The sequence below is a fragment of the Tachyglossus aculeatus genome, chromosome 21 (assembly GCF_015852505.1).
Source record: "Tachyglossus aculeatus isolate mTacAcu1 chromosome 21, mTacAcu1.pri, whole genome shotgun sequence".
NCBI classification, from domain to species: Eukaryota; Metazoa; Chordata; class Mammalia; order Monotremata; family Tachyglossidae; genus Tachyglossus; species Tachyglossus aculeatus.
The window spans coordinates 18932764-18958515 of NC_052086.1; the positions used below are offsets into that span (position 1 = coordinate 18932764).

General features: G+C 41.2%; 1 protein-coding gene across 1 annotated transcript in view; it reads left to right on the top strand.

The window, feature by feature from the left end:
- Positions 1-25752, top strand: part of SPECC1L (sperm antigen with calponin homology and coiled-coil domains 1 like) — a 140453-nt gene that overhangs the window by 88061 nt on the left and 26640 nt on the right. Inside the window, exons 10-13 of the mRNA XM_038762364.1 lie at positions 3876-3966; positions 10271-10354; positions 15574-15730; positions 19319-19421. Coding sequence (XP_038618292.1) covers positions 3876-3966; positions 10271-10354; positions 15574-15730; positions 19319-19421 — 435 coding nt within the window. The remainder of the gene's footprint in view (positions 1-3875; positions 3967-10270; positions 10355-15573; positions 15731-19318; positions 19422-25752) is intronic.

Genomic DNA, 25752 nt, shown 5'->3' on the forward strand with positions numbered 1-25752 from the left:
CGTATCTTAACCTTGTTGATTTCGTACTACAACCCACCCCGCTCACTTCCTCTAATGCCAACCTATTTGCTGGACTTCAGCCTCTTCTACCTGTGTATCTGTCTTTATGGACCGAAGTAATACCCGACAGAGACGCCGATCCTAGGGAGAAAAAATGGAAAGCAGCATGGCCTAGTGGATAAGTCACAGGGAGTCAGAAGGACCTGAGTTCTAATCTCGGCTCCACCAGTTGTTTTTACGTGTCCTTGAGCAAGTCACTTCACTTCTGCACCTCAATTACCTCATCTGTAAAATGGGGATTAAGACTGAGCCCCATGTGGGACAGGGACTGTCCAACCTGATTAGCGTGTGGCATTAACCCAGTGCAACCCCAGTGCTTAGAACAGTGCTTGACACATAGTAAGCACTTAACAAATACCATTATTATTATTATTATTATGTTGGCTATCTGCCTGCACACAATTTGAACTGACTGCTACTGCTTCAGTGCTCTACAAGCAAAAATGAAGGGATGATTCTTTGAGGAAAACAACTCTTGTTGTCGCACTTCATAGAACACATAATTGACAAGCGGTTTCTTTGCAATACCTGCACCTTTATATTGTGTGTGGAGTAGGGTGGTAAAATTCGGGGTGCCTGCCTAATTTCCCCCAAGGCTGGTGTTTAATATCTCCAGCACTAATCACTGGGCTACAGTGAACTTTTGGGAGAGAGTGATCTGATTTAAAGACGAAAGCAACCTTCACATTGCCATTTGCAGAATGTGGTTAAGACACAAAGTAGCTAAAGTATTTCGTGACTGTAACCACATTATCAAACTTAACTTTAAGCTATCCAGAAATAAAACTGACCAAAACTTAGCATTGGTTTGAAACCCTGTCAGTCTGGACATGCACGGTGGGGAGTTTGAATTTCTAACCCAGTAATCCTTAAATCTTTAGGGATCGTGCGTCTAAGTAATCAGAAATAATGAAGATTTTGTTCCTGACAGCAATACGTGGTTCCATTAAATAGTTGTTATTCAGAGACTGTTAACTTTGCCAGAGTAATTTAAACACATGACTTCCTTTTTGGTTTCTTGCAGTAACTTTCACAAAGCCCTCTGCTGCTGGAAACCTTTTCCGCTTGCTTCGATTTTTACTTGGCTTGTGTTCAGTGAGTCTAGCGGCAGCTAGGCTGGGCAACTTCTAACCGATGAGATAAGGAGTTGGTGCATTTTGAAAATAGCATGGGGGCCAGGAGGAAGACCCAGGTTACTTCAACACAGAGAATGCTTTCATTTTCTTTTTTAATGGCACGAAAGGTGCTCGTTGAGGGTAGGGAACGTGTCTACCAACTCTGGTGTAGTGTAGTAATAATAATAATAATGGTATTAAGCACTTACTATGTGCCAAGCACTGTTCTAAGCACTGGGGTAGATACAAGGTTATCAGGTTGTCCCACGTGGGGCTCACAGTCTTCATCCCCATTTTACAGATGATGTAACTGAGGCCCAGAGAAGTTAAGTGACTTGCCCAAAGTCATACAGCTGACAAGTGGTGGAGCAGGGATTTGAACCCATGACCTCTGACTCCAAAGCCCAGGCTCTTTCCACTGAGCCACGCGGCTTCTCTGCATATATGTTTGTGTATAGTTATTCCTCTATTTATTTATTTATTTTACTTGTGCATATCTATTCTATTTATTTTATTTTGTTAGTATGTTTGGTTTTGTTCTCTGTCTCCCCCTTATAGACTGTGAGCCCACTGTTGGGTAGGGACTGTCTCTATATGTTGCCAATTTGTACTTCCCAAGTGCTTAGTACAGTGCTCTGCACATAGTAAGCGCTCAATAAATACGATTGATGATGATGATGATGAAGTAGCCGAGCCGGCATTAGAACCCTTGACCTGACTCCCAAGCCTGAGCCCTTTCTACTAAGCCATGCTGCTTCTCTTCTCCCAAGTGCTTACTAAAGCATGGAATAGTGGATAGAGCACAGGACTGGGAATCAGAAGGTCATGGGTGCGAATCCTGACTCTGCCACTTGTCTACTGTGTGACCTTGGGCAAGTTACTTCACTTCTCTGGGCCTCAGTTCCCTCATCTGTAAAATGGGGATTGAGACTGTGAGCCCTATGTGGGACAGGGACTGTGTCCATATATATATATATATATATATAACATATATATGTGTGTGTGTGTGTGTGTATATATATATATATATATATATATATATATATAAAACATACATATATATGTTATATATACATATATATTCACACACAGATATTTGAAGTTTGACAACATATTAGATGCCGTACAGCAAAGCTAAATATGTTTTCTCCTTCCCTTTAGAGTTGTTAATGAATTGATAGCAAGTTACTTGAATTAGAATTACTGTCAATTAAGATGGCATTTCTTCAAAATCAGCAAATGCCCACATTTAGATATATCTGGGAGCTTTATAATTTGAGTGTTTATTCAATGTTGATATTAACACTAACTGAAACTTGTGACTCAGGAAGACAAGCAATTAAAAAAACCTTATTTTATTTTTATCTTGGGCCAGATGGCAAATTAATTGGGCGGTTACATCAAGTTCTTTATTTTAGCAATTAGTTTGTCAAATATAGGAAGGGATAAGGAAGGCAAATCATTCTAGCACAAATTAAAATGGGTTCAATTTAGAATAAGTTTATTGGTGGTGTACATTCAATTGAAGAACCAACAACTACATACCCCTCTTCTTTCATTTAACTAAATAATAATAATAATAATAATAATAATAATAATGGCATTTATTAAGCGCTTACTATGTGCAAAGTATTGTTCTAAGTGCTGGGGAGGTTACAAGGTGATCAGGTTGTCCCACGGGGGGCTCACAGTCTTAGTCCCCATTTTACAGATGAGGTAACTGAGGCCCAGAGAAGTTAAGTAACTTGCCCAAAGTCACACAGCTGACAATTGGTGGAGCCGGGATTTGAACCCATGACCTCTGACTCCAAAGCCCGGTGCTCTTTCCACTGAGCCACGCTGCTTTTCTGCACTTTCTGCAACTAAATGACCATTGGTGAACATCAAAATTTTCCCAGCTTATTCATTTGGAATTGTGGTGGTCTTTATAGAGAAGAGTGCACCGTGCTTTGCAAAGAGCTTAGCAAATGGCTAGAAATATTCTAGTCATTAGGTTTTCTCCATCTGAAATAGTCTCATTTTAATCAGTGGTCAAAAATTACAGGCAAACCAAAATCCTGTTGCTTGCAAACTCAGTGAGTTTCAATCAATCAGTCGTATTTATTGAGCGCTTACTGTGTGCAGAGCACTGTACTAAGCGCTTGGGAAGTACAAGTTGGCAACATATAGAGACAGTCCCGACCCAACAGTGGGCTCACAGTCTAAAAAGGGGAGACAGAGAACAAAACCAAACATACTAACTAAATAAAATAAATAGAATAGATATGTACAGGTAAAATAAATAAATAAATAGAGTAATAAATATGTGCAAACATATATAAATATATACAGGTGGTGTGGGGAAGGGAAGGAGGTAAGATGGGGGGATGGAGAGGGGGACGGAGAGGAGGTCTCACAACCTTCGTACAGTGCTCTGTGCGTAGTAAACTTCCAATAAATACCATTGATTGACCCTTGAAAGGAAGCCCTCTTCTTTCTGGGTAGGATAAAGACTAGAAGATATGAGGAACAAGACATGTTTAATTCGCTTGTAAAAATCTCACCCCACCATTTAGGAATGCAGTAAAAAAGTATCTTAAAAATGGGTGAAGTAGGATGAAGTCTGAAGTAGGAATCTCCCTGATTATGTACCTTTTCCTGAAATTTTTTTCTCTCCTGAAGATTCCTTTAAATTGTAATGTTAATGTCTTTTAATTACAGCGACATTCCATTAGTGGACCGATATCAGCCTCCAAACCCCTTACCGCTCTGTCCGACAAAAGACCAAGCTATGCAGAAATCCCTGGTCAAGGTAGGTGTGCTTTCTCCCTTTCTAGCATGTCTTTTTACTTAAAATGAAGAGAGAAGTGACTCTACTAATGATGATGGTATTTATTAAGCACTCTCAATGTGCCGAGCGACGAAGTTAGGGCCAAAATAGTTGAATCAAAGCCAATTCCTGTCCGACTTAAGGGTGTCAATCTTAGGAGGGAGAGAGAACAGCTATTTTGTCCCCATTGTAAAGTGGAGAAAACTGGCACAGAGACGTTAAGTGGCTTGACTCCAGGTCCGATGCTCTTTCCACTACACCACACTACCTCTCACTTAAAAGGAACACCAGATAGAAAGCAAAACTGATTTTCCACTCCCAGTTTACATCTAATTTACAAATTTTCTAGAGGCCTTACATTCTTAAAAGAGTGACCATTATATGTAAATTGAATTGTTACGCATTTGACAAGGGGTTAACAGAAAAAAAAGAAAATTCAAAGGCTTAGTCCTAGTGTAATTTGTGATATTAATATGGATAAAGAATAGTCTCAGCGAGGTAACTGTATGACTCCTTAGCTCATGCAGTTATTTGACTGTGTGTCGCTTACTATCCATTAGCTTGAGTTTTTTTAAATGTTTTGTAAAATATGTATCGAGCTAAAGAGAGGATGATAGCAGAATACAAATCTATCCCCTCATCTCCTTTCCAACAGAGATAGTTTCGGTTGTTTTACGCTTGCCTCCTTTATTCTGCTCATCTTCTCATAATTTGTAATCTTCCGTGTGGATGATGCTAGATAGAACACTACCGTCTCTTCGTAAATCAGTGGACAGGAATCACTGTTATAAGATGTTTCCATATCGGAACCAAAAAAATGAATCTTGCGATAAAAGAAAAATGATGATGAGAACCCAAACTGAAAATGGTGAAATTCAAAAATTGAGTTATTTTATTTAAATGTCATTGTTGGCATTAAGGTACTTACAGGCGCATGAGTAGCTTGTGGGTTAAAATAAAGTAATGGCTGAAAGTACTTTCTTTTAAGTGGAGTCCTTTCCTAATTTCCCACCCAGTTTGCCATATGTATTTAAAAATATCTGTCTACAGCAGCAGGGGTATTGGAAGGTTATTGTGTGCTTGCATCTGTTGTCTTTGCTCCAATCGTTTCTCTTGTGTGTGTGTTTTTTTTAATGGTATTTGTTAAGTGATTACTATGGGCGAAGCCCTATTTTAAATGCTGGGGTAAATACAAGATAAATCTGTAAGCCCAAATTCTTTCACTTTCAGTTTTCATTGTATTCAGGAGCCTAGAACTTCACTTTAAGAATTATTTCCTCTTACTGGACTGATAATGAATTGCTTCTTTCATTGATATGTACATTTTTATGTGGTACCAAAGTAATAATAATAATGGTACTTGTAAAGTGCTTACTGTGTGACAAGCACTGTTTTAAGCACTGGAGTAGATGCAAGTTAATCAGGTTGGACACAGTCCCTGTCCCTCATGGGGCTCACATTCTTAATCCCTATTTTACTAGTGAGGTAACTGAGGCCCAGAGAGGTTAGGGTCTTGCCCAAAGTCACACAGCAGGCATGTGGCAGAACCAGGATTAGAACGCAGGTCCTTCTGACTCTCTGGCATGTGCTAAGCTATGCTGCTGAAGCAACCATTGCCAAAAATACATTTCTTCCCAAGAAAACACCTTGGGATTAAGAGAATAACAAGTGTGGTCCTACTGGTGTTCTCAAATGCAGTAAATTTCATATAACTCAATTTCCACATCTTTGCAGATAAAATGGTTAAGCTGGAATGGGAAGGTAAAGAAATATGCAGTTAATAGCATCACAATGTATTGCTGTGAGCCCCTTATAGACTGTGAGCCCACTCTTCTAGACTGTGAGCCCACTGTTCGGTAGGGACCGTCTCTATATATTGCCAACTTGTACTTCCCAAGCGCTTAGTACAGTGCTCTGCACACAGTAAGCGCTCAATAAATATGATTGATTGATTGATTGATTATGCATAGAGATGGAATTGTGGTATGCACTTCTTAGGAGAAATTTAGTTCTGGCAGAGGGACAAGGGGACCCCAACTTTTAAGTCCTTCCTCTTCAGCCAACAATTTTTGGCAGTGGAAAACCTTTTTTTCCAAAAATGGTAGTGTATAGCACCCAACAGATTGTGGAGTTATGGTCCCAGTTTACCACGAGACGGAACTCTGGTTCATCAACTTGGCTTTTTGCTTATTTGAAGGACTACCTTCAGTCTATCTTCCTCCTTAGAGTCAAAATGATTTGAGGATGAGTGATTTATGCATATATAAATCTGTACATATACACTGATCCAATTTGAATGCTTTAGGGGAAATTTTGGTAGGCAGCTTGAAGCCCAGAATCTTATAATAGAGAGAAGAAAACACCTGTGGCACCGTAGCATTTATGGTTACTTGAATTTCCATGGTAGTAGACCATGAGAAGCAGCAAGGCCTAGTGGAAAGTGCATTGGTCTGGGAGTTAGAGTTCTTGGGCCTTAACTCATCTACTGTGTGACCCGGGGCAAGTCATTTATTTTTCTGTGCCTCAGTTCCCTCATCTGCAAAGTGGGGATTCAGTACCTGTTCTCCCTCCTACTTAGTCTGTGAACCCCATGTAAGACCTCATTATCTTGTATCTACCCCAGCGCTTCGTACAGTGCTTGGCGCATACTAAGGGGCTAACGAAGACAACCGTTGTTGTGATGTTTCCTAAAAAAGAGAGGTGGCAGTTTGAAAGTAGTAATTCTTTTTAATCTTTTTTTATGGTATTTGTTAAGTGGTTACTATGTGCCAACCACTGTACTAAGTGTTGGGATAGATAAAGTTAGGTTAGATGGTGGTGGGAAGGCAGGCCTAGTGCAGAGAGAGTGCAGTCAGAGAACCAGGGTTCTAATCTTGGCTCTGCCACTGCTGTGTGACTTTGGGTAAATTAATTAGCTTATCTGTGCCTCTGTTACCTTATCTGTAAAATGGGGATTAAGACTGTGAGCTCCATGTGGGATATGGACTGTGTCCAACCTGATTTTCAATCAATCTATTGTATTTATTCATTCATTCATTCAATCGTATTGAGCGCTTACTGTGTGCAGAGCACTGTACTAAGTGCTTGGGAAGTACAAGTTGGCAACATATAGAGACGGTCCCTACCCAACAGTGGGCTCACAGTCTAGAAGGGGGAGACAGAGAACAAAACATATTGACAAAATGAAATAAATAGAATAAATATGTACAAATAAAATAAATAAATAAATAGAGTAATAAATACTTACAAACATACACATATATACAGGTGCTGTGGGGAGGGGAAGGAGGTAAGGTGGGGGGGATGAGGAGGGGGAGAGGAAGGAGGGTTTATTGAGTGCTTACTCTGTGCAGAGCAATGTACTGTTTGCTTGGGAGAGTACACTATAACAAGATAATACTGTCGTTGTACATATTCCCTGCCCACAATGAGCTCACAGTCTAGAGGGGGAAACAGAGTCATTAATATAAATAAATAAATTATGGATAAGTACTGCGGGGCTAAAGGAGGGGTAAATAAAGGGAACAATTCAGGGAGTAACAGAAGAGAGTGGGAGAAGGGGAAATGAGGGCTTAGTTGGGAGGCTTCTTGGAGGAGATGGGCTTTCAAAAAGGCTTTGATGATGGGGAGAGTGATTGTGTGTCGGAAATGAAGAAGGAGGGCATTCCAGGCCAGAGGCGGGGAATGAGCAAGATGTCAGAGGAGAGATAGATGAGCAAGGTACAGTGAGTAGGGTGGCATTAGAGAAGCAAAGTATGCGGGCTGGGCTATAGTAGAAAATCAAAGAGGTAAGGTAGGAAGGGGCAAGCTGATTGAGTGCTTTGAAGCCAGTAGTAAGGACCTTCTGTTTGATACAGAGGTGGATGGGCAACCATCAGAGGATTGTCATCAGTGGGGAAACACGGACTGAATGTTTTTGTAGAAAAGAGATTCAGGCAGCAGAATGAAGTATGGGCGGGAGCGGGGAGAGACAGGAGGTAGGGAGGTCAGCTAGGAAGCTGATGCGGTAATCAAGGCGGGATAGGAAATGCGTGCTTGGATTAATGTGGTACCAGTTTGGATGGAGAGGAGAGGGTGGATTTTAGCGATGTTGTGAAGGTTTGAACCGGCAGGATTTAGTGACAGATTGAATAGGTGGGTCGACTGAGAGCGATGAGCCCAGGATAGGCCAAGTTTTACTGGCTTGTGAGACAAGAAGGATGGTGGTGCTGTCTACAGTGATGGGAAAGTCGTAGGGAGGGTGGGTTTGGGTGGGACGATAAGGAGTTCAGTTTTGGACATGTTAAATTTGAGGTGTTGGCAGGACAGCCCATTGTTGGGTAGGGATCGTCTCTGTTGCTGAATTGTACTTTCCGAGCGCTTAGTACAGTGCTCTGCACACAGTAAGCGCTCAATACGGTTAAATGAATGAACGAATGATGTCGAGGTAGAAATATCTTGGAGACAGGAAGGAATGTGAGGTTGCAGAGAGGGAGAGTGATTAGGGCTGGAGATGTAGATTTGGGTGTCATCCACATACGGGTGGTAGTTGAAGCCATGAGAGCTAATGCTTTCTTTAGCTTGTACCTGTTCCAGTGCTTAATGTAGCGCCTGGCTTAACTACCATTAAAAAACGAAACAGAAAGAAACTCCTTACAGCTAGGACCGTTTTCTCTAGCAGTAGCTGGAGGGCCCTGTTTTTATTTAATGGTCATTATTTTTAACTGATTTGTGAATTTGCCCTGTAAGCTCTTGGGGGAAATATAGTGTCTCCATTTCTGCATGGAAAGCTGGATAAAATTCAGTGGTGTTGATATGTTGATTTAAGTTGTGTTCTTGTAACTTTGTTTTGTCTGTCAGAATTTGTTCACAATATGCCCTTCCTGTAAGGATGAATTCCAACAGTTATACAGCGGGTGGTACAGAGATTTAGGCCTGGTTTGGGGCTTTTTTGAGATGCTTAAGATAAACCTCTGTAGATTCCATGCTATAAATTTTCTTTATACATCAAAAGGAAAAGTGTTTCCCCAAACTATGTACCTTTGAGACTTTATCGTATATTCCAAATTTCCCTTATTAAATTCTTTAATAATAGAAAGATTTCCCTTTGTAAAATTAGGACATCTACCCTGCTCTATTCACGTTTCTTTCTTTAGCAATCGTATCCATGGTTAAGGATATTTTAAAGAACTATCACAATACTGTTAAAGATATAGAAGGACTGTGGATTAACAGATTAGATGTATTTTGATTTTTCAGATAGTTTTAAACCAGCATTGATAGTAACCTTGCAAGAAAGGGTGAACAGTTGTACATTTGATTGTTCTGAAGAAATTCTCACCCATTCACTTTATCAGCACAGGATTTTAGGTCATTTGGAAAAGCTAATGCAGAACTGCAGCAACTTTGAAGTTGCTCTTTAACTTTAACTTTCAAGTTACTCTTTAAACTTTAAAGAGTACCCTTGCTGAGGGTACTCTTAATACTCTCATCAGTATTACAAAATGTTCAGACCACACTCTTGCTTCTTATGCCATTCTTACCATTTTACTCACCTTCACCTAGTTTTTTCTGTTACCCCCTCCCCATCCCTGAAATTAGTCAATCAAATTAATTCATTCAATCGTATCTATTGAGCATTTACTGTGTGCAGAGCACTGTACTAAGCAATTAGAAAGGGGAAGACAGACATCAGAACAAGTAAACAGGCATCAGTAGCATCAATATAAATAGAATGATAGATCTATACACATCAAAACAAGTAAACAGGTATTAATGTAAATAAAAATAATTATTGATATGCACATATTTACCCAACACAAGTGCTGTGGGGTGGGGGAGTAGAGCAAAGGGAGCGAGTTGGGGTGATGGCAGGGGAAGGGGGAGCTGAGAAATGGGGAGTTTAGTCTGGGAAGGCCTCTTGAAGGAGGTGAGCCTTCCATAGGGCTTTGAAGGGGGAAGTGTCATTGGCAGATTTGAGGAGGGAGGGCAATCCAGGCCAGAGGTAGGACGTGGGCCAGGGGTTGACGATGGGACAGGCGAGAAAGAGGCACAGTGAGAAGGTTAGCGCAGGAGGAGCAGAGTGTGTGGGCTGGGATGTAGGAGAGAAGGGCGGTGAGGTGGGAAGGGGCAAGGTGATGGAAAGCTTTGAAGCCAATCTCACTGACCCCCCCTTGTTTTTTTTAACCTAGGAAAAAAGACCGCCAAAGTCAGGTGAAAGGAGTATCATTCAAACTACCTCCTATCTTACCTCCAAAATTCAGTTTCCGGTTTCTGAATTTTGATTCTTTTTCTCTTCTTTGGACAGAGCATTTGTTAAGGACATCTTCTACCAGCAGACCATCCTCTTTACCAAGAGTACCTGCTATGGAAAGTGCTAAGTCTATCTCAGGTAAGCAGGGCTCCTTCTGTTTCAGTGCCACTGTGCTAAATTAAATGCCCTTATTCTGCCTCTGGGGTTAATGGAATTTTCAGATTCATTTACTGTCTCAGTACCATCTTTCCACTTTGAATTACATATATTTACTTTGAATTTGCTCTTTCAAGTCCTCCAAATAAATGTATGAAGACACTGATCTAACTTCACCTCCCTGATCAAATAGAACTGGGAACAAATTCTCATGAAAAACGGTGTTGGAGTGGTGCAGCTGAGATTTGTTAGAAAAAAAAATCTCTGGACATGGAGCCATTTGCATTTTCTTCATATGGTTTACGCACTTGGTATAACTCTGCTTTTGACGAGTTACTGTAGAGCAAGCCAAATTTTTAAAGAGTAATTTGGGTATCACTTTTTGATGGTTTTATCTGCTTTTTTAATACATAGGACAGCCAGCTCTTGATAATTTGAGGGGTAAATTATTCTGTTTGTGGATCATTTTTGTTTTCATTTGGAAGGACTGTCTTTCTACACTTAAATGATTGGTTGGAAAGGGAGAGGAGGTGAAACTGAAATGTTTTGGTCCTGGCTAGAAACTCTGTTTGTAAAAGGTGTGGTGGGAAATTAAATTGCAAATGCCTTAAATGTATCTGGGATACCCATTTCTTTGAGTTTTTCTGATTCGTCTCAAGATATACATGGAGTAAATATGATCCTTGTTGCTAACAGTGCTTTGCACATAGTAAGCGCTTAATAAATGTCATCATTATTATTATTATTATTTTCTGCCGTGGCCTCTTCCACACAGTCCTGCTGATCTCTGTGGCACTCCTCCTACCACCCCACTTCAGCTGACAACTCAAACTTTTTCCTCTTCAACTTTTCCTTCTTTCTGGTCTCCACAGCCACAGAAATTTTTTATCTCCCATAAAACTCAGTGGTTCACAAAGCATCAGAAGAATATGATTATTTGGACCTTGAAAAAATCCTTGACATTTTCATAAAAGTCATGAATGACCTCAAATTGAAAATATGCTTTTGATTTAATCAAGTTATTGCATTTCCTTCAAACGTGAATTGTGATTTCAGCTATCTGTGCACTTCACGTTAATGGGTCTAATCAAACATTGATAATATTCCAATGGTGCTCTTACTAGTATTTAATAATAATAATGATATTTGTTAAGCTCTTACTATGTGCCAAGCACTGTTCTAAGTGCTGGGGTAGATACAGGGTAATCAGGTTGTCCCACAAGGGACTCACTCTTTTAATCCCCATTTTACAGGTGACTTAACTGAGGCCCAGAGAAGTTAAGTGACTTGCCCAAGGCCACACAGCAGACAAGTGGCGGAACGGGGATTAGAATCCATGTCCTCCGACTCCCAAGCCCATGCTCTTTGTACCGAGCCACGCTGCTTTTCTGAGTGCCTTCTGTACACTTCGGAGCATAAAATTAAGAAGAGAAGTCCCTGCCCTCAAGGAACTTCCAATCTAATGGATGTAATGCTGTGATCAGTAAATTAAAGGAGAGATCATCATCATCATCAATCGTATTGAGCGCTTACTGTGTGCAGAGCACTGTACTAAGTGCTTGGGAAGTACAAGTTGGCAACATATAGAGACAGTCCCTACCCAACAGTGGGCTCACAGTCTTAAAGGGGGAGACAGAGAACAAAACAGAGACAGAGAGATGAAAGTAGCGTGGTTTTGAGCTAAGAAAGCAGAATTGGGAGACAGGTAAATGGAATTGTGAATATTTTCTCTTTCACAGATTAGCTACTTTGGGAGGTTATGTCTCACCCCAGCCCTTGTCGTCGTAACCAGGTACCTGATTTGAAAGTCCAAGTAGAAAGGAGAGATGGGAGTGGAATAATGGAGAACTGGAAAAGTCCCAGTGGTGCAGAGGAGGAGGCAGATGGAGTCGCCTTCACAGAGGCTGGAGAGGAAGTGGGAGGGAGAAATGTGGTGGAGGGAGATTAGAAGCCCCCCCACCCCGACCTGCTGCAGGCCAGAGAGAAATAAATAATTATGGTACTTTTTAAGGGCTTACTATGTGCCAAGCACTGTTCTCTACACTGGGGAAGATACAAATTAATCAGTTTGGTCACAGTCCTTGTCCCACAGAGGGCTCACAGTCTAAGTGCGAGGAAGTAGGATTTAATCCCTGTTTTACAAATGAAGTAACTGAGGCTCAGAGAGTTAAATGATGTGCCCAAGGTTGCCCAACACACATGTGGCAGAGCCAAATTAGAAGCCAGATCCTCTGACTCCTACGCCCTGGCTCTTTCCACAAGGCCATGCTACTTCTCAGTGTGCCTGGAGGCCTCCAGGGCCAGGTTGATTAGGGAAAGTTCCTGAATCAATCAGCCAATTGTGGGAAGGCCAACTGGACAGAGGAGAGCAGCAGGGGTGATTTGTCTGGGCTTATCCAGTAATGATATGGATTGATCACCCTGCTGGCCATTTTCCTTAATTTTCCCTGCCGGCTTCTTTTATATTATTGTTGCTACATAATGTTCCTTGAACCATTTGATTATCCAATTCCATCATCAATTAATATTTATCAAACAACCGAGCTTTCACTCTCAATTTACCTTTTTCTGCTCCAGCAAGGTTACAGGATTGGCAACAGGGATTTTTGCCTTTGGTAATCCTTTGAAACCGTCCTTAACCTCTTCTCCACTCTCAGTCAAACAGAAATTTCCACTACCCACCTGTTTTCTGTAAAAACATATTCTCCAGAAAGCTTGATATTTATCAACAGATTGCACCGGGAAGGTGAGTGCTTGGTACCCATTTGCAGGATTTCCTACAGAATTTGGTAAGGCCAGCCTGAAGAATCCCAGCCCCTGGCAATGTCAGTCACTTGAGCTGAGTTTGTTTCCGGCTTCAGGCTTGGCTGTTTATTCTCCCACATTGATGCTGCTCCAGCTGGTTCTGTATCCCAAGTTAGAAGGGTATACTCTACAACCTTGGGGTTGCTAGGCTGAGGTAGGGCCTGGGGCTGGGAATCAGAGCTCTCGGAGTAAAGCAGAGTTGAATCTGAGACCACTTGGGCTCCCTAGCTCTTGGCTACCATTTTGGTGTCAGCAGGACTATACCTCAGGGACAAGTCCATTGTAGTTGACAGCAAAAAATCTCGGCGTGGAACTGGTGCCCTGCTTTCACTTCTCCCAGACCCTTGCTTGCTCCATGTAGGTAGGGTGCTTACTCTCCTCTCCTTCAGTGCCTTATTTAACGTTCATTAAGGTCTCCAAAAGACCTTTCCTGACTAAGCCCTTTTTTTCCTTTCCTTCAACTCCCTCTGCATCACCCTTGCTCCCTTAATTCACCGCGCGTCCCATTCCCACAGCACTAATGTCCATATCTGTCGTTTATTTATTTATATTAATGTATGTCTCCTCTTCTAGACTGTAAGCTCATTGTGGTCAGGGAATGTGACTGCTTCTTGTTTTCTGGTATTCTCCCAAGCACAAAGTAAGCACTCAATAAACACGACTGACTGATTGATTGATGCGTAGTGAAGGTTCCTTAGGGTTTGCCGAGAGGGTGAAGGAGAGGAAAGGAGCAAAGGAGAGGAAGAGGCTGAAAGAGAATGGTGGAGGGTGGCGGGGAGGCGGCTTTGGGGAATGGAGCCGTAAGAAAGAAGCGAAGCTGGGGAGAGGAGATAAACAGGAGAGGGAGAAATGCTAGTGATGATAGATGCAGAAAAGGGACAAATTGGTAGACAGAGATGCTAATAGGAGGGGGGAGGGTTGTAGCTTCAGAACTCTTCATCTTCACCTGTAAAATAAAGCCATCGGCCCTTGCGATGCATTTAGTAATCAGTCAATTGCATTTTCTTCCAAATGTGAGTGGACAAGAAAAGGTCTACTGCAGTTGTTTTCGTGGACAAAATGTACAAGAGATTCTCTCCCAAAGGTGGTGTCAAAAGTGGGGACAAAAATGGATTCCAGGAAATCCTAAGGAAAGCCTTTTTATCCCACTTTATTTCCTTCAGATACATATCTAAAGGGAATTTTGTATTTACATTCATAAATGAATCCCAAATATCCATTTAAATAAAAAGGCTAACTTGACATTCATCCACAGTGATAAATATTTTCTTGAATTGCTGTGATAAAAAGACCCATCTTTAGTGTCTTTCCTTTACATTATCTCTATTTCTGTTGTTAATTTAAAATAACTTCCTCACGCAGAGCTGTCGACTTCCTCTTGGATGAGAATGTTCTGCTTTATGCTTTTTGTTACTGTTAGCATCATCCAAAAACAAAATTCAAAGCCTTCCTCTCATTGAAATTCTTTCAGCAGAATAAGTAGAGGCTTCTATAGGGTAATTCTTAATTTTAGCCTAATCCTAATCAATGGCCTAGGGATAAGGGCCATTAATCCGGATGCCCAAAGTAGGAATTAGATTTGTAATTAGTAATTTGTAATTTCCCGTCAGTGATACTTGTTGGGTTTTTTTAAGCTTGTCTGCATCCACATCATAACCGTATACTACTAATTATAGTGCAAAGCAAATCCCAGGGCTGTGCAGCTGAATTCTGATTCTTTTCTTTTTTTTACCCCCATTTCTCTTTTGTGGAACAAGAGCATCACGGTAGCAAATGTTTAAGTTGCTCATGGTTGGTGTTTGTTGTTGTTTTTACTGTTGCTATAACATATTGCAAGAGAAGCAACGTGGCTCAGTGGAAAGAGCCCGGGCTTTGGAGTCTGAGGTCATGGGTTCAAATCCTGGTTCCGCCAACTGTCAGCTGGGTGACTTTGGGCAAGTCACTTAACTTCTCTGTGCCTCAGTTCCCTCATCTGTAAAATGGGGATTAAAACTGTGAGCCCCTGTGGGACAACCTGATCACCTTGTAACCTCCCCAGCGCTTAGAACAGTTCTTTGCACATAGTAAGCGCTTAACAAATACCATCATCATCATTATTATTATTATAATACAATTTAAGACAGCAAATCTGTCTTCAAGTGTTATTATTACCATTTCTACTAAATTTGGAAATTTACCAATGGGAGTATTTGAGGGTTACATTGACTTTTCTCAACTAATCTTTCATTTAGTTTTATTTCGAAGTCAGATAAAGTGGAATCTCATTTTCTACCACAACGAGGAACTTCCCACTTCTTTTGATGACCTCAGTTAAAATTCGTTTCAAGCAGGTAGACTGAAGCTAAACTGTACCAGCTCTGGGCAATAATGTAAAATCATTTTTCTCGTTGATTCAGTGTCTCGGAGGAGTAGTGAAGAAATAAAGCGGGATATCTCTGCACCGGATGGAGCCTCTCCAGCCTCTCTCATGGCAATGGGAACTACATCGCCACAACTGTCTCTTTCCTCCTCCCCGACCGCATCCGTCACTCCGACTACCCGGAGCCGAATAAGGTCTAAGCTGTTCTCGCTAACGGTCCATTAGAAGCCGCGTGGCGTAGTGGAAAGAGCACGGGCTTGGGAGTTAGAGGATGTGGGTTCTAATCCCAGCACTTGCCTGCTGTGTGACCCTGGGCAAGTCACTTACCTTCTCTGTGCCTCAGTTACCTCATCTGGAAAATGGAGATTAAAAGTGGGAGTCCCACGTGGGACAACCTGATTACCCTCACCTACCCCAGTGCTTAGAAGAGTGACTGTGAGCCCACTGTTGGGTAGGGACCGTCTCCATATGTTGCCAACTTGTACTTCCCAAGCTCTTAGTACAGTGCTCTGCACACCGTAAGCGCTCAATAAATACGATTGAATGAATGAATGACACATAGTAAGCGATTAACAAATGCCATTAGTATTATTCATTGACTCTGGAAGGGATGATGCTTTTCAACTTGATTTTTCTAATTATATATTTTTTAAATATACCCGGTTAGGCTTTCAGGGTCACTAAGGACTTTTTTTTTTCTGGTTTGAAGAATAAGAATTTATTCTTTGAAAACACAATATGCAATACCTGAAGAGTAAATTCAAGAAATCCTATACTTCCCTTGAGAGAATGAAGTGGGCTCTGTATAACCTTCTAGACTGTGAGCCCACTGTGGGGTAGGGACCGTCTCTATAGGTTGCCAGTTGTACTTCCCAAGCGCTTAGTACAGTGCTCTGCACACAGTAAGCGCTCAATAAATACGATTGAATGAATGAATGAACCTCCAAAACCCTTTATTATTGCAATTTATTGAGTCCTTACGCTATGCCGAACACTCTGCTAAAGCTTGGGAAGGTACAAGAGAGTTAAGTAGACCTAAACTCTGCCCTCAAGAAGCTCATTACATTTGTTTTTTTACCTTTAAAAGCTCAGCTGTGTGACTTTGGGCAAGTCACTTAACTGCTCTGTGCCTGTTACCTCAACTGTAAAGTGGGGATTAAGACTGTGAGCCCCCTGTGAGACAACCTGATCACCTTGTAACCTCCCCAGTGCTTAGAACAGTGCTTTGCACATAGTAAGCACTTAATAAATGCCATTATTATTATTATTATTAGAAAAAAGACAATAAGAATTTAGGTGCTATGGTGCTAAACTGATTACCTGAAAAGTGTATTATATCTGTGTGTATGTAATATTTATCTGCATTATTTTTTATGGTCTTTAAGCCCTTACTACGTGCCAGGCACTGTATTAAGCACTGGGGTAGATACAAGATCATCAGGTTGGACACAGTCAGTGTCTCAGTTGGGGAGCTCAGTCTTAATCCCCATTTTACAGTTGAGGTCACTGAGGCACAGAGAAATTAAGTGATTGCCCAAGGCCACACAGCAGACAAGTGGTGGAGTCAGGAATTAGAACCCAGGTGCTTCTGACTCCCGGGCTAGTGCTCTATCCATTAGGCCACACTGCTTCTCATTATATGTCATAACTTCTTTTTGTGCAGAGAAGACAGGTTAAATTGGGCGACATTGCAAAAAGTAGGTGTTAATTCCCCATCCTGAATTCCAGATGTTGACAAAACGGAGGAATTCCCCTTCAAAGCCCAAGCTTTAAAATAGGACTATGCCAACACTGTCCTACATTATATTTATGATGCTCCACAGAGTTATTTGAAACACTAAATAATAACAATGGCATTTATTAAGCGCTTACTATGTGCCAAGCACTGTGTAAGCATTCTAGCATTCTAGACTGTGAGCTCACTGTTGGGTAGAGACCGTCTTTATATGTTGCCAGCTTGTACTTCCCAAGCGCTTAGTACAGTGCTGTGCACACAGTAAGCGCTCAATAAATACGATTGATTGATTGATTTTGTGCTTCTCTGTTACTAAAGTACGTGTAGCTTCAGTAAAGTAGGTGTAGCTTCAAGAAGCAGCGTGGCTCAGTGGAAGGAGCCCGAGCTTTGGAAGCAGAGGTCACGGGTTCAAATCCTGGCTCTGCCAGTTGTCAGCTGTGTGACTTTGGGCAAGTCTCTTAACTTCTCTGGGCCTCAGTTACCTCATCTGTAAAATGGGGATTAAGACTGTGAGCCCCCCAGGGGACAACCTGAACACCTTGTACCTCCCCAGCGCTTAGAACAGTGCCTTGCACATAGTAAGCGCTTAATAAATGCCATTATTATTATTATTATTATTATAAATGCCATCATTATTATTATTATTATTAACAGTTATTCCCTAATACAGTGCAATGTAATGGCATGAACAGTGCAGACAATAGAGACTGCCATAACTGTTGTAACTAGAAAATTGTACGTAGGTGGGTTTTTAGTGTGCCGTCAGTGCTTTGTTTCAGAATACGAATGAAAATACATTAATGAGTTCACCTATAAGATAAAAATCGTGAATCATTTTTCATTGTCTCCATGCAATTCACTTATTTCCTGTGACACTATTTTGATAACAGAACCACGTGCCTTGTTGGAATTTAGGAACAAGTTGCTCAGTTCCCTCGAGGTTAGCAGCACTTTATTGCTTAATTTGAAAGGAGAGAATTGTTTTTTTTTTTTCATGAGTTCTTGTGGCAGTGTCACAGTTCTTGGCTTACCTCCCTTATCTTTTCCAGTGTGGCAGGCTAATTCCACTTGGAACACAACAGTTGGGTAGGGACCGTCTCCTATATGTTGCCGACTTGTACTTCCCAAGCGCTTATTAAAGTGCTCTGCACACAGTAAGCGCTCAATAAATGTAATTGAGTGAATGAGTGAATGAACAGAAGTTTTATTTACATCATCTTTAAAACCAAAGCAGAAATGTGGTAGGCAGACGTCAGGTCTTTGAACATATAAGCAAATCAGTTCTTAAAAGGCACCAGTCTAACTGCATGGTGCTTGTTCAGTTAAATAAGGTTTGGGATGGATTTCTGTGCATGCCTTTCAGTTCTAAAAAGGGATTTGATACCACTTTCTCCCTCCTACACATGTGAGCCCTACACGGGAAATGTGTCTGATCTGATTATTTTGTACCTACCCCAGCGCTTAGAATAGTGGTTGGCATATAGTAAGTGCTTAACAAATGCCTCAATTATCGTCATTATTATTATTATTCTAAAACAAATAAGAATGCCACTATTATTCTTTTTTCAGTGCACCTCCTAGTTAGACTATGCCCTTTCCCCCCAAAAGTATTTTTCTTTTTCTAACATACATTGACGATCAGGTGATTAAAGTAAAAGTTCAGCGTACGTCAGATAAATATTTTGCCTAAGAAGAAACCTAATCTGCTTTACTGTCCTATATCAGTACCAAATAATATTGGTGGAGGATTTAATTGTGCCTATGCAAAGATATGCAGACCTAGTTCTCTCCTGTGGGCCCCATACAGAGTATGGGTGATGGAGAACAGACCGTATAAAACCTATTAAAAGAACTCAAACTCTGATAGAAATTTGAAGAAGAGGTGAGGCATGGCCATTAATGTTATAGTAGGGGATTCCCCTCAAGACTAACAAGCAGAACTAATGTTCTTCTCCCTCCTACCAAGTTTCCCCTCCTTTCTAAGATGCATTTTCTTTGCTTATGTGGCGTGAAATAATGGAATATTAACCTTTTATGCACATACCAGGGAAGAAAGGAAGGACCCTCTCTCAGCCCTGGCAAGAGAATATGGTGGATCAAAGAGAAATGCCCTGCTGAAATGGTGCCAGAAGAAAACCGAAGGATATCAGGTATCTGCATATTTCACGGATAACTGCAGCTTATGAGAAAAGTACCAAAACACAAATACCCCTTGATCATAGTTTATTCCTTATCGACACAGTGAAACTTATATGTACTGTCTTAGAGGAACATATATCATCTCAAGTCCAAACCTAAGTAGACTGAATAGTTCTTTTTGCGTCTGCCTTACGTGGGCTACCAGTTTTTACCCACTGAGGCACTGAAGTGCAGCTGCATTCAGTATTCATATTTAGGTTCAGATGAATAGTTTCATGTCTCGTCCTGAAATGAGGTGTAATTTAATTTCTTCAGGAAAAAAAGCATTCACTTTTTTTCCCGGTATTGGGTGAACGCTTACTCTGTGCCAAGCACTGTGGTAGATACAAGCCGATCAGGTTGGACACAGTCCCTGTTCCACATGGGGTGCTGAGTCTCGGTAGGAGAGAGTAGCTTGAGGCAGCGTGGTGTAGTGGCGTAGCCTGGGACTCAGAAGGTCATGGGTTCTAATCCTGGCTATGCCACTTGTCTGCTGCATGACCTTGGGCAAGTCACTTCACTTCTCTGGGCCTCAGTTACCTCATGTATAAAATGAGGAATGAGACTGTGAGCCCCATGTCGGGCAGGGACTGTGTCCAATGCGATTTGCTTGGATCCACCCCAGTGCTTAGTACAGTGCCTACCGCATTTATTATTATTATTTCATCCCCAATTACAGATGAGGGAACCGAGGCCCAGAGAGGTGAACTGACTTGTCCGAGGCCACACAGCAGACAAGTGGCAGAGCTGGGATTAGAACCCAGGTCCTCTGTTGCCCAGACCCGTGCTCTTTTCACTAGGCCATGCTGATTCTCTACCTCTGCCATAACCCATGTTTTTATTAGACATTTTGGCTTAGAATTGCAAGTAATTAGGAAGCGTTTTTCGAAACACTTACCTTGTTTGGCTACAGCACATTTCTGTATTGGAAAAGTCATTTGCCCACCTACGGGCGATATTGGAACAGGTAAATATTACAGCGTGCCATTTCCTCAACATGGAGTTTTGCAAGAACGCAACACCATGCATTTTAGGAGAATTACGATTATTATGTTCAAGGTATAATTTTAGCTGAGTCTTCTTTCTTGAGCACTCCCCCCCCCCCCCAAATTGCAGTGAAAAAGTTGCATTTTATTGTGGAAGCTTTGTCTTGCAATTGTTTATCCAGTTGTGTCTTCAGCTTTAGATGGTGCCAATAGAAATAGAAAGCCTGAAACTATTACTCTCAACAGAGTACTTGTAACCTCCCCAGCGCTTAGAACAGTGCTTTGCACATAGTAAGCGCTTAACAAATACCATCATCATCATGTACTGCTTTTTTTTTTTAATCCTCTGAAAAATGGGGACTGAACCCAAACTTGGGAAGGATTGTAGGCATCCAGTTTGTATGTTGGGGGTGCTCACCAGTGTGAAACACTTTAGTTGAAAGCTTACTTTTGTAGCTTCTTGCTGCTCACAATTTAGAAGGAAGCTGAAGACTGCATAACAGGATGGTTAGCCATCTATAGGAAAAGAATTGTTTAGTACAGTGGATTGGCTTGCACTTGTAAACCCTGTCTTCCCCTTCCCTCACTTCCTGTGGACATGTCTGTAATAATATCAAACGATTGGGATTTGTGTGTGTGGCATTCTTCTGGTGGAGGGCGAGATCTTCTTTCCCTTTAAAAGCAGACCGGACGCCTGATCTTTTTTAGGAAATCCTATGGGTTAAAATAGGAAAGTGACGGAAACTGATTTTTTTTTTTTTTGGAGTAAATAAAAGGTGCATTTCACAGGACCCTTCAGTCAGGGGGGAAGCAGACTAAGAAGCACCAGAGTCATTTTCTCAGCTAGTTGTGTGTTCAGATGAGCCCATCCCCCCAGCCTGGATCGATTTAACAGCTTGTGTTTCGCGTCCCTGGCTGTTTAGCTGCTGGCAATCACAGAGAAGAGGAGGGTTGGGACATCTCACGTGTCTAGTGCAGGGACAGCTCTTACGTGCCTTACAGCATGTGCTCCTCATCCAAGACCACGTCAGGTCACGGTTACGAGGAACCGTATAAGCCTCAACTCAGAGGAGCTGGCTAATAAATGGTGCTAGATTAAAGTAGAGACCCACATTCTTGTCACTGCATTAACTGCGGCATTGGAGTTTCAGCTCCGGTTAACATCTTCCAGTTGATTTAAAAAAAAAAATAAAGTAAAAATCACCTCATCTATTTAGTACAGCTCATAAACAGAAGCAACCCCTTTCGATTGTTTCCTGTCTTTGTAGTTCACTTCGCTCTGTGGCACTTAACTCTCTTTCCTGGTAAATTCCCCATTTTCCCATAGGAGTTTTTGCTAAAACATTTACTGTTACAAGTGGAAGCTTGAAATGACGATTTAGCTGATGCAGGTGTTGCTATGTTCTGGGCATTCGTCTGTGTAGTAGAGGTGAGAAATCTCCCTGCTCATTCATTCATTCACTCAATTGTATTTATTGAGCGCTTACTGTGTGCAGAGCACTGTACTAAGCACTTGGGAAGTACAAGTTGGCAACGTATAGAGATGGCCCCTACCCAACAGCGTGTCAGGAGGATGAATTATGATCACTTAAGGTCCTTTCCAGCTCTGTAAACATGCGATTCTGCCTTTTAGTATTTACATTACATCCGTATTTGTATTAATATTTTATTTTCTATGTTTGGGGTGTGTTTAAAACTAAGTCAAGGTCCTTACTTCATTACTGTTTAGAGTTGGGGTGTGTTCTCATGAATCTTTTCCTAACTAGCAGAAGAACACCCTGTGACAATGTGAGGAAAGGCCTAGAGCAATGCCGAGGGGATATTGTATTGAGCAGGTATTATCTGGCTGGATGTGTGTGTTCATGCATTTTGTTGGGGACAGGATTTGTGTGTGAACTGGGAGAGGGCGGGTATCAGTGTGTAGCTGGAGAAGGAGAATATTGGTGTGTCTGACTGCCAGGGGATGAAGATCAGTAAGCGTTATATAAAAGTGACTTGGAAAAAGTTCAGAAGTAGGGGTTGGGAAACAGCATAGCAGGCTAAAAAAATTTGGGGGGGAAACTAAATTTTAAATGATTATTTCCTAGACTGACTAATGAACCTCATTATATTCTAGGACACCTTAATATATTATTGAACACGCTAATATATTATTGATGCTAAAAGGAAAATTCAAAAGCGGTGCCAGATGTTGCAGATGAGAAATAAAAGCATTTCCATCAGCAGTAGACAGTGTGGTTGAAAAACTGTCGACCACGTCTATGCACAAGGTTATATAGTACATATTATATGTGTAGAAAAGTAACATCCAGAAAGATTCATATTTTAGACTCTCCAAAGTCCACAGTTTGTGCATAGGAAAAAAAAATTCAGGAGCCATGATTTGAACAATCCAGTGTTTAAGCTGTTCATTATAATCTGGGATTGTTACTAGTGATTTGTGTAATCAGTTCATACTTAAGAATCCAATATGTGCAAAAAACAGGTTATTTTAGAAACATTGAGCAGATGTTGCTTTGTTATAAAGCAGGCTGTGCTGTCAGTTACCAATTACCATTTGTCATGGCAAACATGAAGGCACATCTAATCTTCTGTCACTCCTATTCCTTTTGCAGTGTTTTATCAGGCTAAATTTGAAACATGGATAATGAAATTGCTTTGAATATGCTTAGAGAACCATGAAACCTGAGGCAGCTCAAATGAGGTTTAAGGAAATTTTGTCTCGAAATTAATGGTGACTTTAATCATGATTTCTGGCTCCTTGCCCAATGTTCATAAAAAAAATGTTACTGTCTCTGTTTCTTGTTAGCTAGTTAAACATATGGGGGTGTATTTAATTGCCATTAATTAAACTCCAAAGGGAGGTCTTTTAAGGTTTTTATATAGTATGTTTTCATTTTACTGTTTTAGAATGTGCCTCTTTGCAAATTTCACTCCTACTCTCCCGCACACGCATCAAGGAAATCTCAAACCATAGAAAGTCTTCTTCACTTGGAAAAAAGAAAGGCAAGTGGTATCTTAAAATGTGACGAAAGAAAAGAGTTTGAAACCTGAATTAGGAAGATTATAGGACAGCATGATAGAGTAAATGAAGACATCTATCAGTGCCTGACTCTGCACAAGGAAATTTTTGCTTTAAACAATCCAGAGGCAGTGTTAAATGGAAAAAAATCCAATTTTATAGGTCCGTGGTGGGTTTTTTCATGAGTGAAGGAAAAAGGGTATAAAATAGGTGTAAGGATCATGCCAAATTGATTTACCAAACTAAAGAGGTTGCTTCAAGGCTGAATCAATTATATGATTTAACAATCTGAGTCTGTCCTGAATTCAATTTTGAAATGTCTTCCAATACCCTGACAAACTTCCCAAGACCACCTTTTTGTTTCTGTCTTAGGAGTCTGGTGCAGAATAAAGCAGTATTGAATTACCCTAAAAATTAAATGACCTCATGCAAATTATGAATCCACTGATTTGAAGCCCCCATTATGAGTCTGGACTCCGTTTACATGTCTGCTTATTTAAAGAGGAGAGTTCATTGTTCCATTCTTGGAGAGATTGGCACCATTGCCTATGAATAGCGAACAATGGAAAGTTGTTACATCATTGTTAGCATTCCCTTCAGTTAAGATCGAGTATTCAATTGTAAAAATAGGTCTTAAGCCCCAGTTATTGAACTGAATTAGTACCATTTGTTCAAGCATAGAAGAAGCTGAAATTTTTAGAATGTGGCACCAGGCACTCTCTGGCTGAATTTTGAAACCTTAAGAAATAGAGAGGTGCATTATTATTCAGCATGTGTATGCAATATAAATCAGTACCCTTTCTTTTCAAAGATACCAGTGTTGACAGTGTATGAGACTATATGAAGGCTGCTGTTTGGTTTACAGCTTTACAGCTGTTGCCAATGTCCTACAGAGTTGATTTGCCTTTCCACTTCATATAGGGCATTTCTCCTTGGCTAAAAAGAGCTTCTCGTTCCTAGGAGCTGTCTATCAAGCTGGCCTCTTGTTGTCTTCCAATATTCTTTACCTTTACATCATTGCCTGGGTAGAGACTGTCTCTATATTTTGCCAACTTGTACTTCCCAAGCACTTAGTACAGTGCTCTGCACACAGTAATTGCTCAATAAATGCGATTGATTGATTGATTGCCTGTGGTTTTGTGACGGCTAGGCCTTATGGAGTTTCCTCTGCCCTCCCTGCTTCTGTTTCTCTGCTTGGATAGCCGCTTGATAATCAGTCAGCCGTATTTGTTGAACACTTATTGTGTGCCGTTCACTGTAATAATAATAATTACGGTATTTGTTAAGCGCTTACTATTCGCCAGGCACTGTACGAAGCGCCGGGGTGGATACAAGCAAATTGGGTTGCTCACAGTCCCTGGCCCATGTGGGGCTTATAGTCTTAATTCCCATTTTACAGATGAGGTAACTTAGGCCCAGAGGAGTGAAGTGACATGCCCAAGGTCACACAACAGGCAAGTGGCTGAGCTGGGATTAGAACCCATGATCTTGTGATGCTCAGGCCTGTGCTCTAATCACTATACCCACTATAGTATTGTATTGGGAGAATACAGTACAACAGAATTGTTAGACATTTTCACTACCCATGATGAGTTTACAGAGATTTCCAGTCTAGATGCCTTGTTGTCACGCCTCTGCCACTGTTTTGAAATGTGCACATTGGATGCTGGAGGCAGACACCGTTTTACGCTGACTTAACTTTCGACGTTATGTGGGGTTTGTCGGTGGTGCTGTTGAGGACAGTTCTCAAGCGACTGGATGTGACATTTGTGTTGAGTTTAGTTCTCTGAAGTAGAAGAGGTTGGGCGACTCTGCTCTAGAGCTTTGGCTTTTCAGTTTCATCCCTGAAGTCTGTCAGACTCTCACCACTCCCTATTAAGAACTGTAATTTGAAAAGTCATGCATCCGTGTGGCTGAGGGATACTTATTCCACCAGGAGCTGTGGACCATCATCCACATGTTGTCTGTCTCGCCCTCCTAGACTGTGAGCCCGCTGTTGGGTAGGGACCGTCTCTTTATGTTGCCAACTTGTACTTCCCAAGCGCTTAGTACAGTGCTCTGCACACAGTAAGCGCTCAATAAATACGATTGAATGAATATGTTGCCAACTTGTACTTCCCAAGCACTTAGTACAGTGCTCTGCACACGGTAAGCGCTCAATAAATATGATTGAATAAATGAATAGAGCCAGAAACCTAAATGTATTTTAGGCAGCTGCTCCCCATCTGGGAGTAGCCGAGAGGGGTAGCCTGGCAGTTGGAGCCCACAGTTGGAGGCTTGTGGTCCAGCTTTGTC